The 12,784-nt window shown below is 48.7% G+C and overlaps 1 protein-coding gene across 13 annotated transcripts in view; it reads left to right on the forward strand.

Annotated features, from left to right (window-relative positions):
• FMNL2 (formin like 2) overlaps positions 1-12,784 on the forward strand; it is a 152,851-nt gene that overhangs the window by 80,264 nt on the left and 59,803 nt on the right. For all 13 annotated transcript variants that reach the window (XM_055717466.1, XM_055717469.1, XM_055717465.1 and 10 more), the window contains exons 2-3: positions 587-670; positions 10,630-10,710. In XM_055717466.1, coding sequence (XP_055573441.1) covers positions 587-670; positions 10,630-10,710 — 165 coding nt within the window. The remainder of the gene's footprint in view (positions 1-586; positions 671-10,629; positions 10,711-12,784) is intronic.

Genomic DNA, 12,784 nt, shown 5'->3' on the forward strand with positions numbered 1-12,784 from the left:
ATGTGCAAGTGGGCAGCAGCAATCCTACCTCCGGGATCTGTGGTACCCAGATAAGGTCGCATGGGGTGATATTTAAAAACCCGAATAGTGTCCTGCTGCTGAAATAATATGAAATGGCATTTCAGGGTTGTGTTTGGAGAGAACTGGCTTTCTGTAGTCCCCAGCGTGTGTATGTGTTTCCCTTACGAGTGTGCTCAGGTGGGGGCAGGCAAAGGGAAGAGGGGACGTGGTGCATCACGTCTGGGCTGGACGGTGGCTCCCACGCTGTGGCAGCATGGGGAAGCCCCGTCTTCCGTCCTCTCCTCTGGATGGAGGTGGCTGCTCCTGAGCTCCAGTCGCTCACCTCCTCCTGCATCCCAGCATGGCCCAGCACCGAGCCCTGCCCATCAGTGCCGTGTGATTCACTGGTGCTTTGGGGGCCAAAAGCAACTGTTAAAAGGAATGTTTCTGAATAACCCTGTCAACAGGAATTCACATAAAACAATTAAAGCAACCACAGCCGCGTTGCCTTGGTTTGCTCATGCCTGACTCCGCCGGAGCCTGAGCCCGCTGTGGTCCCTCACGTTTGTTTTTTCTTTCTCCGCAGAATGCGATGAACTTGCCGCCTGACAAAGCCCGGCTGCTGCGGCAATATGACAATGAGAAGAAGTGGGAGCTCATCTGTGACCAGGTAGGGAGGTCCGGAGGGCTTTCGGCAGACATCTCCTTGAGAGCACCAACTGGGTTTCATCAGCACTGTCCCTGGGCTTGGAAAGGGACCTTGCAGAGGACGAGCATTTGAATAGTTTCAGACACTCATGTCTTTGGTCTTATGCTCCGTTATTGGTAACAACTTACAGAAACCTTGCAAAACCCCCTTTTTTGCCACAGAGCGATACTTATTTCCACTCTGATGTTACCATCACCCATGTGCCCGTTTCCTCTGTGTGGTGAATGCTGCTTATTTTGCCCAGCACAGGCTCAAAGAGACTGAGCTTCAGTCACCTCTCAGCAAGTGGTTTGAGTTTGGTCTGTCTTGACCTATGTAACATGAACAAATGGTCTCAATCCAGTGGCTTTCCACATCATGAGCCCTTGTCACAGTTGGTGGTAGCTGTCGCCTTCAGGGAGAGGCGAATGATTCTGCAGCCTGAACTCCTCTTTGTGTCCAGAGGCTGAACAACAACCTCAGATTAAGCAGCACCAGATGCTGGGGCATCTTTTGTGTATGAGCTCTGCTGCGGCATGCAGACTTGGCAGCAATATAGAACAATTGACAGGTTGGCTCTGCTGTGACAAATGAACAGAAATGGCATTATTTAGAGAAAGTGAAGCATGCAAAAGGTATGATGTGCATTTGGGAGCCAACAGCGAAATCAGGTTCTGCCATAAACTTCAAAAGTAATCGCTAAGGAAAGTAATTGATCCAGGACTGAGAAAGTAGGATGTTCCCTTGAAATGTAAACACAGTGGTACCAGGATGAGAGTTTGGCAGAAGGTGCAGTCATGCTGTGAAGTCAGGAGCATCCTGATAAATAGATTTGTGGGACTTTTCCTATTTAGCTATTACAGTGGGTGGAGCCTATGGTAAAATCCATCTACCTTGAAGTAAAGCTGAATAAAGACTTACTTGTTTTTTTTCCACGACTCTTCTGTGCAGAGAATGTAAAGCATTGAGCTATTTAAAGTTTCAGTTTAGTGAGACACTGAACAAATTGCTTAATCTATGGTAAGTGATCTGTTTCATGGATGTTTGCTTAGAGCATGCACACTCCGAGCAGGCACGTGTAAGTGTGAGCTGTGTGCTGGAGCCCGCATGCTGTCTTTGCACCGAGTTGGCAGCAGGGCAGGCAGAAGCACTTTGAACACTGCCTCGATGTGCAGACTCCCGCTGCAGAGCTGATCCACCCTTTGCAACGTGCAGCTGCTGCTGATTCACTCCTGAACTCTGCAGTGAGATAGGAGGGATGAGCAGATGGAAATGCAGGGAAGGAAATTTGCAATCTGGAGTAATCATGGATCTTAATAGCTCCTTGCACAACACTGCGTCCACCCCCGGGTTGGGATGAGTCTGCTTCCCATCGCTTGGAGACGGTAGGCAGAGCAGCAGTGCAGCACTGCGGAGCCCAGCACTGCGAGGATGCCAGAGGGACGGGAGGTGACAGTGTGCCACCCTTCCGGGGTCCCGCCATCCGAGGGGGGATGCTTGGGCAGTAAGGGGCTGTGTGTCTGTGGCAGCTGCCCTGGCATCCCTGGTGGGTGCTTGCCCAGCCTCTCTGAATTAGATCAACCTGAAGCAAGTGTCTGTGAAAGCACCGTAATATTCATACGGGGTGTGAAATATCGATACCTGTCCGCATAATTATGGTGTATGGTTGAAGGTACTTCCAGGAATAGATTTTGTACCGAAGGTATGTTTTTAGTGTGGATGCAAATTATGACTGCTGTTTTCTATTGGTGTCACCCATTACACTGTTTTCACCCATTTTTGCTTAGTGAAGGACTGAAAATATAAATTAATGTAACAGCCTGAGGAAGTTAGCTCTTACCCTTCTGTGCTGGTTTTCAACTTTTGTCTGAGAGGAAGAAGTGTCCAGAGGTTGCTCTTAAATGGTATTTTCTAAGTAGTCTGTAAAGCAGATCCTGGCTGCTTGTCTGTGAAATATTTTGAGAACATTAGTGGAAAGAGTTAAGGCCCCGAAAGGAACTCTCACTTTTGCAGAAGTGGGATTAACAGAAGTGGAGAGCTATCAGTCTCATGATGACGATGGTAATAATAGTAACAACAAGAACATTAATAATAATAATAATAAATAATCTGCCATAAGCAGGATTGTGGATGGTGTAGTGAATCATTGTAAGGGTTGCTGGGCTGGTTGTGGAGGACTCATCCCTCATGGTATTTTCTGCTCCTTTGTCTATAAACCTTGCAAGTCATCTAGGCGTTGCTGCTGGTGGCCTGAAATCTTGCTCCCTACCTCTCTGGCTTGGTGTACGAGGAGGAGGAGGAGAAGAGCAAAGCCGGAAAGCCTGTTGCCCATCCTGTAGATGGCCGAACGGTGGTCATCTGGAGGGTGAGCGTTGGGCAGGATCCAGGCAGGGAAGACGATACCATTTTATGGCATGGCGAGCCACCCTTTTGGTGTGCTCTAGGCCTCTCTGTCCAGCTGTGTGCCATGAGGCTTTACGAAGGGGGCATGGGTGGAGGGAAGAGCTTGGGGACATCTTACAAAGTTCTTCATTGCCCTCTAATGGCAAATTGTGGCAGGGGCATCAGGGTGTCCTCACCTTTGGAGACACTGGAGGTGTGTGTGGGGGGAATAACTAATCCAGAGGCCTAAGGTGAAAGTTGCGTGCTTTACCTCCAAAATACCAGTGCTGAGGTGTTTGTAGAACTCTCCCTTTCCCAATGGATCACCAAGCGGAGGCAGGTGCCAGCTGTTGGTGGAGGCTGGTGGCCAGCGTGGAGCTCACCGGGATGGCGGTGGGTTTCTCCAGCAGGCTGGTGGCCAGCGTGGAGCTCACTGGGATGGCGGTGGGTTTCTTCAGCAGGCTGGTGGCCAGCATGGAGCTCACCGGGATGGCGGTGGGTTTCTTCAGCAGGCTGGTGGCCAGCATGGAGCTCACCGGGATGGCGGTGGGTTTCTTCAGCAGGCTGGTGGCCAGCATGGAGCTCACCGGGATGGCGGTGGGTTTCTCCAGCAGGCTGGTGGCCAGCATGGAGCTCACTGGGATGGCGGTGGGTTTCTCCAGCAGCGTCCCAGCTGGGGGTCCTGTGCCACCCCTCAGCTTTGCTTCCAGGGGGCTCGGGCCCCTCTGTGCCCATGTTGGGGGTAATTTTACCTAAAGCTAGGCCATGTGGGGGGTGTTGGCAGGGCACTGCTTTCCGCTTTAGGGTTTATTTCAACTTGTGACTAAGGAGTGTGCAGATACGGGCCCCGCCGGGTACACAGCCCCAGATGAGAAGGTTGTGCTGTGCTGGTCTCCGAGCCCCCTGGTGCTCTGGGTGAAACCCAGCTCTGCTGAAGAGCCGGGTGGTTGCCCTGGGAGGAGAAGGCTGCCTGGGCACACTGCTTGTCAGCATTGTCGTGGAGCAGGAGCCCCAACACAGAAATGTGGTGGTGTGAGGTTAAGGCTGTCAAAATTAGGCAGCATTCAGGATAACCTGGAGAAGGACAACATCTGAAACAACAGGGGACCCTTGGACTGGTGTCCGCTTATATTTCAGTTCAACAAGCATTGACTTTAGTGGTTAGATCCTCCTCTAAACGAGGCGAAACCATTAATCACTAAGCTCTGTTTAAGAGGTCAGTGCACAACAGTATGTGCCACATGCCTTTTAAGCCAGGCTTGCTTCTGTGCCCCTTCCTCCCCTGCCACTGTTCCTCAAGCTCTGCAAAGGGAAGATGGCATGCAGCCTGCCCCGCCATCCCTCCATAAACCAGGTCTTGGGGAGAAGCAGGTTCTTGATATTGTTATTATTTTTGGGGTTTTTTTCTGAGATTGTGCACTACGGACTGCTTGAGAGCGTAACCGCACGAGCCGCAGCAGTCTGCGCCTGCTGCTTTAAAGTCCAGGGCACCAGGGAGCGCGGCAGATGCCTGCATGTCCTTTGGGCTGGGGATGGGAGTTACTTTAAAGGTGTTGGGGTGCGGGCAGCAGGGGTTGCGGGCAGACCTCCTGCCTGCTGCCCACGGGTCTCGGCAGATGGCTTGTGAAGCAGGGGACAGGCGGTGGCTGCTGGATGGGACTGAGCAAAGGTCAAGGTTTTGGGAGGATGCTGTGCTATTTGTTGTTTGACACCAATATCTCAGGTGAGCCCCAAACCTCTCCTCAGAAACGGGGTGAACAGACGGTGATTGCAAAGTGGCACCTCACGCTGCGTGTTACCATGTGGTGCCGTTGGCCCTTTTGCAGCAGAGAGCTGGATTTTTTTGCCAACACACAACAAAGCATTTCCCTTATCTTTGGACATGCTGCAGTAGCCATTTACACCTCTGCTTTGAGAACCTTTCCATAAAAAAAAATATGTTTTGAATACCAGTGAACCTCCCCTGTTGTTGGTAAAACACAGGCTGGAAAATCCAGTGGTTTACTGAACTCAGGAGCAGTTGAACAGTAGAGACGCTTACGGCTTCATTTCTCTTAACTTGCTGGTGCTGAGAGGTGGCTCACGGAAAATCAGGCAGGGAGTGATGGAGCAGTTGGAGATACAGGTGCAGGGCATGAGGGATCCAAGGCTTAGCGGTGTGAGGCTGGGCAGGGGTCAGCATCTCCAGCCTCGGAGGGACCATCTGCTGCTGTCACGCCTCAGGTCCCTTGCAGAAGTGCTGGTGACCTGGTTTGGCAGAAAATTAGTAGTGGTGGGAATGGATCCCTCTAGCCCCAAGTTTAGCAGAGAGATGAACGCTGCTGTCGTTTCTTTCCATGGTAAGACACAGAAAGTGGCATCCTGTTCTGCTGGTGGGCTGGCTGGCTTGCTGGGGCCGCCTCCAGGTCTGTGTGGGATGGGGCCAGGTGGTGGAAATGCACACCACGTTTGTGTTGTGTTTGTGGCTCGGGAATGAGAAGATGCTGGCCTCCAGTCCTGTTTTGTCTACCTCCTTTCACCAGCATTCACCATGCGTGTGCTTTATGCACTCCTTGCAGTTACTGCCTGCCCACTGGGGCTTCTGACATGCCTGGGTACAAGCTGGATGCACTGTGTGCTTACCTAACATATATGAATCCTAAGAATGAAACAAGTTAGCGAGGGTAATAATAATAATAATAATAACATATGTCACTAATGCAGAAAATGTCCTGAATGTTTTTGAAAGCAAAGTATCTCTGGAAAAGCCACAATTTCCTGGTTACGGAATTAATACGTTTTCCAGATTGGAGTGAACAAGAGATGTGTTGAGTTCTTTGTAGGATCACATGGAAGAGGAAATGCAGAAATCTGGCAGTTCTTGGCTGCTGAAGTAAAGCCCCCCAGCCCCCTTGGTTTTGGTATCCATTAGAAAAGAAAGTGCTAATTTCAGAGACTGCTGGTAAGAGAAGCACAGAGATAGTGTCGTGCTCCCCTGTCCAAGCTTTTTCCCTGAATTCTCATAATTTATTACGCTGAAGGGAGGTGCTGGGGACCAGGTCATCTCACCGCTCTCGCATGCCACTGCCCTGGTCTCCTTGCATGTGCTTCTCTGCGTCACTCCTCAGCATTTTTTCAAGTAAGAAAGAGACTTTTATCATTGGGAAATTAAGTTAGTTTGCTTTCTAGGTGGCTGACAAAGGCAGGGTTGAGTTATTGCTGGTCTGTGCCTTTCTCCTTTTAGGGCTGTAGATAGTGTTGGTGCTTCTGTAAGTCATGTAGTGGAGATAAAATAGGTTTCATTGGGATTTACTAACTTTGTTGTGTCTGGATGGCCCAGTCCTGGGACGACTAGGAGGGGAAGCCACCATGTCCCAATTGTGATGTCACCAACTGGCTTATGGTTTTTGCTCAGCAAAGTTTGGAGGCTCAGATACAAATTTTAAACTCTTATGTGTGTGTGGTAAAAATCCCCAACTTCCTTGTTCAAATAGCATTAACCTTGCCATATAAATTCATATTTTGAAAGCAGATTTGGCCAGTGAACAACTGGGAATTGCCAAAAATGGAGAGGAGGAGCAGACAGGAAGAAGCAATGTTTTTTAACTCGTTATTTACGGTATCTAAGGCAAGTGGATTATGCGTGAACAGCTGTGCCTTGCCATTAACTGGGAAGCATCTTTGTCTCTACAGGGCAGTAAATGCTCTCGCGAAGGTGCAGAGGACCTTGAGAAGGGTGCCGGGCTGGCCACCCTGCACAGGCGCTCGCAGCGCTCGTGGCAAGCAAAGGAACCAGCTGCAGCCATGCCGGGCTGGCCAGTGCTGTGCCTTCCACCCTGCGGGAGCCCTGACCGGGGCTGTGGGAGGATGATAGCCGCAAGCAGGCGATCAGGGTGTCCCGGAGGTGTTGGCGAGCCTCGGGCTGCCGCTGCTGCACAGCACTGAGCCCTGGATCCCGCAGCTTGCGACACATCAGCCTCTAACACGAACCAGTCCAAGCAGGATGAACTGAGACAGTAATCATAGCCAGGAAAGGGCAATTTTAAAGGCTAATCCCTCATGGCTTTCCAAGGCAGAGAAAACACTTTAAGGGGCTATAAAAATGTTTCCAGGACTAGTAGATGTTTACCACAAGTGGTTCTTGGTCACTGCTTAGAGAAGAGCATTGCTGGTATCTCCTGTTCATGGATAATGTTTTTAAATTCCTTCAACCCAAATAATTCCACTAGACAGTAATGAGCAGCATATTTTTTAATGAAGTTGCTGTAGAGATTATTACATAAATACATAATTACAGCTAGGTTTTAAGAAAACAAACAAAACCGTAAGAATATCTGCATCGCAGACTACTAAATGTGCTCACTGAGTCTCTTTAAGCATTTTATTTTGAAGACTCAAGACACTAAAACTGGCAGTTAGGAAAAGCTCCTGTCACTTTAGCAGATGATGGCTGATAAGCTAGTAAGAGAAATAAATCCATAAGAGTAAAATAGCTTCTCTGGAAGATTAAGCTAAACACAGCAGAGCTACGGTCGCATGAAAGAACCCCTGAAAAGGGGAGGAATAAATAGGAGAGCTAATGCGGAGCCTCGTTAGCCTGGGACCGTGCCGTCAGGAGGAGCAGGCTGCTCGGGGCTGCTCTCACGTTGCCCGCTGCTCTTCACCAGCGACCTTCAGCTTGGTGCTCCGCCACTTCGCGCCATCCCTTGAGATGCAAAAACTGATGTTTGGACATGGTTCTCAAGTGGCACAGTGGAAACACTTCTGCCTCCATGGTTTTTTGTAGAGGAAGATGGGGTTATTCAAACGCTGTAATGTCTCTGGAGCTGATCTAAAACTGTTGAGGGGGAAACTGAGAAGCGGTGGTGGTCTCCGAGGCTCAGATACCTCGGTAACTCTTTACTAGTCTACAGTGGGCCAGATTCTCATTTACAGCAGAGTGCTTTTTTGTCTGTCTTCCAGCATAAAGATTTTTTTAAATGGGTTAATGGATGGAAATTACTTCTAAATAACTTATACTTATGCCCACTGTAAAGCCCCAGTATCCTGAGGGGGCCGTAAGCCTGACTGAGAAACTGGCCTAACGGTGTCCTGTAAAAAGTGCAAAAATTAAGCAAGCAGTTAGGGTACCTTCGATACTGACATTCTTGTGACTGATTTATGTGTCTGTATTTTTTAATTTTTCTATTTCCTTTAAAGCCCCTGTCAATACTTGTGGGTGTTCCTGCTCCCATTTTCCAGAGATTTGGATGCTAGGCCTGAACGTTGCGCACCTCTTGGGATGCGACAGGTGGTTTCTGCTTGTGCCGGCGGAGCTGGGTGATGGAGCCCTGGCACATTGTTCCCAAACCCGTCCGTCGCCCCATGCATCTGCCTTGTGCAGCTGTCTTTCCCAGCGTACCAGCAGCAGTTCCAGTTAGCAGCAGATTTAACTACAGGGGCATGAAAGGGACTGTCAGACCCACGGGGGCCAGCGGAGGTGAGATGGTTCCAAGCATCTGTGGCTGCAGAGCTGAGAGGTGGCCATGGCAGTGGGCACGGTGCTGGGGGGGCTGGGGTGGGACAGGCACCGCTGCTGTCGCTGTGGCCAGAGAGCAGCTGGCAGCAAAGACCTTTGCATTTTCTGAGCTGGCTTTTAGCTAAAAAGGAAATGCCAATTCCAGGACTGTGTTTGGCCCATAAATGTGAAGGTGCATGGAAAAAATATCCGGTTGTAAAAGAGGAAAGAAACGTCTGCTCTCTGTCTTACAGAGCTCTCGCCCGGGGCTGATGCACCACAGACTTTTTAGTTCATTTTTTCCTGCTGACCATGATGAATTACTTTTTTTACAGCAAGCACAAGATAATAACAGGAACAACTTTTGGTGCTCCGCAGACAGTACATTCTGGTAACTGGGCAGCGGTGTCCTGTTCATTATGAAATAACTTTCAGATAATGTAGTCAAAATTGCATCCTGACCTAATAAAGGGAGGTTTCACATATCAGTTATAAAATGCAAAATTTCAGGAGGAAATTGTTATGAGATCTTTCCTCAAGGGAAAGGGTAGAATAGTTTAAAATTCTTCCAAGATACAAATAGTATCAGAACTTTTGGTAATGCTCTTAACAGGTTTGGACACAGCGTGCTCCTCGCAGAACAACTCGTGTTTCACAGCAGCTTTTGTAGGATAAATTTCAAGCTGGCCATGCAACTGGTAAAGCAAGCAAAAACCACGCAGCTCTCAGAGTACAAGCAGACCTTGTACTTGTCATCAGAATCTTGAATTCAGTTTTGAATGTGGTTGATGCTGGATTGCAGATCAAGTGTCTGCTGTAAGGTTAGTGTTGGGAAGCCTTCGGTGAGAAATGAGTCTCAGAGGCAGGTAGGAATTTCTTGGCACTGGACTAGCAGCAGGTGAGTGAGATGGGGAAGGGAAATCAGGCACGCTGCTGGTGTATGAGGTAAAGCAGGAAAGCAGGCACGGGTAATGAAATGTTTTACATGGGTAAAGCCCACAATTGCAGGCAACTTGCCTTCCTCTGTGTCCTGAGGTTGATCAGAGTCCAAATTTGGTCCATAATTTCCCTGGTAAGTGGAATGGTGGCCTCGGTGGCATTTGTTGGCTCACTTCCCACCATGCTGGAGATCCCTTAGCTCAGCCCTTGTGTGACAAGGGTGTGGAAGGAAACCCCCGAATTTCTGGGGGCTGTGGGTGCGTGGGACGAGCTCAGCCACTGCCGTGCTCCCCATGCAAGTGGTGCTGGCAGAAATGGTGCGGGGAGCTGATCCCAAGGCACGATGAGTGTGACAGTGCTCAAGCACTGTGTTGACGTAGGAAGCAGGATGCTGCTGTGATTGAGTGTATTTACGTAGAATGAACGAGCCCTCCTGTGTGGTGGCTGGGTAGGGCTGGTGATGAAGTCTGTGTCGTTACTGCCAGGAGAGCTGGCCAGTCTGGTGCATGCTGTGCCCTGGAAATGGGAACCTACAGTAAGGGTTGGGCGAGGAGCTGGTGAGCCACTTACAAAGGCAATCCAGTTTAATATCAGGGAGTTAAAATATTGCTTGTTTATTGCTAACATACTCCTCTTGCATTCGATTTTCTGGAATCTGAACAGTGAAAGGTTGAGACTTCTGCCATGACTAGACCTCACAGGGTGTTTGTAGGCTTGTTCCAAGTGATAAAAAAGGTGTCTTGGCTTTTGCAGTGATGGCTTTCAATCAAACAGAGACACATGTCTGCTCTTCTAACGCTTATCTTTCAGTACTCCTGGCTAGCAGAACCCTGTTATTTCAGATGTGTGTGTTTATGTGTATAACTGAAGTTCAGAAATGTCATTGAATGTGTAAGGTATGTTTTTATGCATCCTATATAAATACAGAATTTCAGACTATCAAGATGCATGTAAATATATTTTATTTGCATGCATATTGTATATGCAAAAATTATATACTTACGAATGTTGTAAGTACATACAAAACTATATTATAAATATATACTGTTTAAATATGTATGCGTTGCATGCATTTTATATATATAGTAAGTAAATAGAGCAGATGGTATAAAATGGCTGATGTTTATTCTTGTCTCCTTTGCAGGAAAGGTTTCAAGTGAAGAATCCTCCACATACATACATCCAGAAGTTGAAGGGCTATCTGGACCCAGCTGTAACCAGGAAGGTGAGGAGTGTCCTGTTTCCTCTCGCCCATCCCTCGTTCCTTGGCGAGGATGGTCCTGGGATCTGAGTTCCTTCCTGCCTTTGTGTAAAAGGCCACATAAAAGTCTCTGAGAAGAATCTCGGAGATATAACAAACGGCAGAGAGGAGCAAAGAGAAATTGGACAGATGCTGCAGTTTTTGCAGCTAAGAAAGGAGAACAGATGTTGCAAAGAAAAGGACCATCTGACACAAACCAACTTGTTTTAATAACTTTAGCATTAGTAAACAGTCTGACAAATTACCACTGAGCTGTACTCTAGGTCTGACTTTTCATGTGGGCAGTGCTGGTGGTGAATAAAAGCTCTGTGGAACGGCCCTTTTCTCACCCGTCTGAAGGGGATGTTGAAGTTTCGAGTCCTTTTCTCTGGGCTTGTGTGTGACAGAAGCTCAGCACAGCTGGCACGGCTCACGTATCGCTTGCAGTCTCATCTGAAGTTTCAGGTCTGTGAAGTAAAGATGTAACCTGGGGTGTATTTACATGGCAGAGCTTCATCCATACTTCCACATATTCTTTTGTCGAAAACAGTTTGATGATCACTCCTGAAAGATTCAGGCACTTTACTTGGCCTTTCATGTGAACTCCGTGCATCCCTGAATGTGGCTTCTGTGCTGGGATCTGTTTGTGGCTGGTTCTGATATCTCTGCACCGCTGTCAGGGGCTTAGTGATAGCCTCCAGGATTTTAGAATAACAGTAAACCTACATCCCATTTAGAGGACCATCGCTGAACCTTTGGTATTTAACCGCCTTGGATATCAGCGTATATCCTGTGTTGATAGTTGTAATAGCCTTTAAAAAAACCCTAAAACCCTCCAAAAAGGCAGCGAGAGCATAGCAGATCCTGCCATTGACTGCCTCTGCCTCGTCCTCAACAATTGCTGCTTTGTGTTGCCATACAATGAGCTGAGGTTGGTGCCCTGCGGTAAAATGCATACATATCCTGGGAGTGGGCTTCCAGGCTGGGGCACCTCCGGCCCCGCAGAAGGTGAGGGGCAAACACTGGGTACCCTGTGCCTGCCGCGTGCCGGCGCTCGCTCCTGTCTTCAAGGCTGCAGTAATGTCTTCTGACAGTGCTTCTCTTGTTGGGGGCTCTGACAAGGGATAGGAAACCATTTAGTAGGAAACCTTTAAATTTGCCTGTAGCTGATTATAGTTTTTTGGTTTTCTTTTTTTTCAAAAAATGGTGAACAGGGTCTTTGTGTTTTTTCTCCTGAAGGGTTTTTGAAATGCGTTTAGTGTTTGGCTTTGCTCTGCGGTTGCTCCGTGGGCACACATTGAAGCCTTTCTTATCCTAATACCACTATGAGTCCCATGACAAATGACAAAACCAAAGGAGCCTAAAAATAACTCCATTGAGTTCCTCTCTTTTGTTGCGTTATTCTGTATCACCAGCAGCCTTTCCTCAGCCTGGGCTGTGAGGTGGAAAGATTTATGCATGGGCTCTGCATGGCCGTGTGGTGTCACGGGGAGAGCTGTTCTTACCGGGATTATTGCTGTAGCTGAGGTGGTGTCAGCGTTTTGGCTGATGGTCCCCGGCACGGCCAAGAGAGTGTGGCTCTAAACGCTGCTGCAACATGCATGTTTCAGCTTGTCATGGGGGTTGCAATGGCTCATCCCGAGAAAACAGTTGCTTTTCATCTGAGCTGAATTTTGAAATGGGAAAATGGAAGTGTTGACATGACACATTTTTAAAGGCATGGCAGTTGGGTGGCTGCTAGAGCCTGGTGCAGCGGGGAGCCGGTTCATAGCTCTCTGCCGTGGCTGCAGAGAGCAGCCTGCCCTTGGTGGGCACGGCAGCCCCGTGTGGGGCACCTGGCAGACTCCTGCCTGTTTCTGCCCTGCCCTCCCACCCCAGTCCCCTGTCTCCCTCTTGCTGCTTGAATATTTTACCTTTACCTCTAGAGAGGTAAGTTTTTATATTGTGTAAACTCTCTCGGGAGAGAAGGCGCTGTGATTTTGTACTCTGAGCTAATTGATGGAGCTCCAGAGAAGCTGTATGTCTGTTCCCAACTAGCTAGTTCAAAGTGGAAATTCGT

The sequence above is a fragment of the Falco cherrug genome, chromosome 8 (assembly GCF_023634085.1).
Source record: "Falco cherrug isolate bFalChe1 chromosome 8, bFalChe1.pri, whole genome shotgun sequence".
Taxonomy (NCBI): domain Eukaryota; kingdom Metazoa; phylum Chordata; class Aves; order Falconiformes; family Falconidae; genus Falco; species Falco cherrug.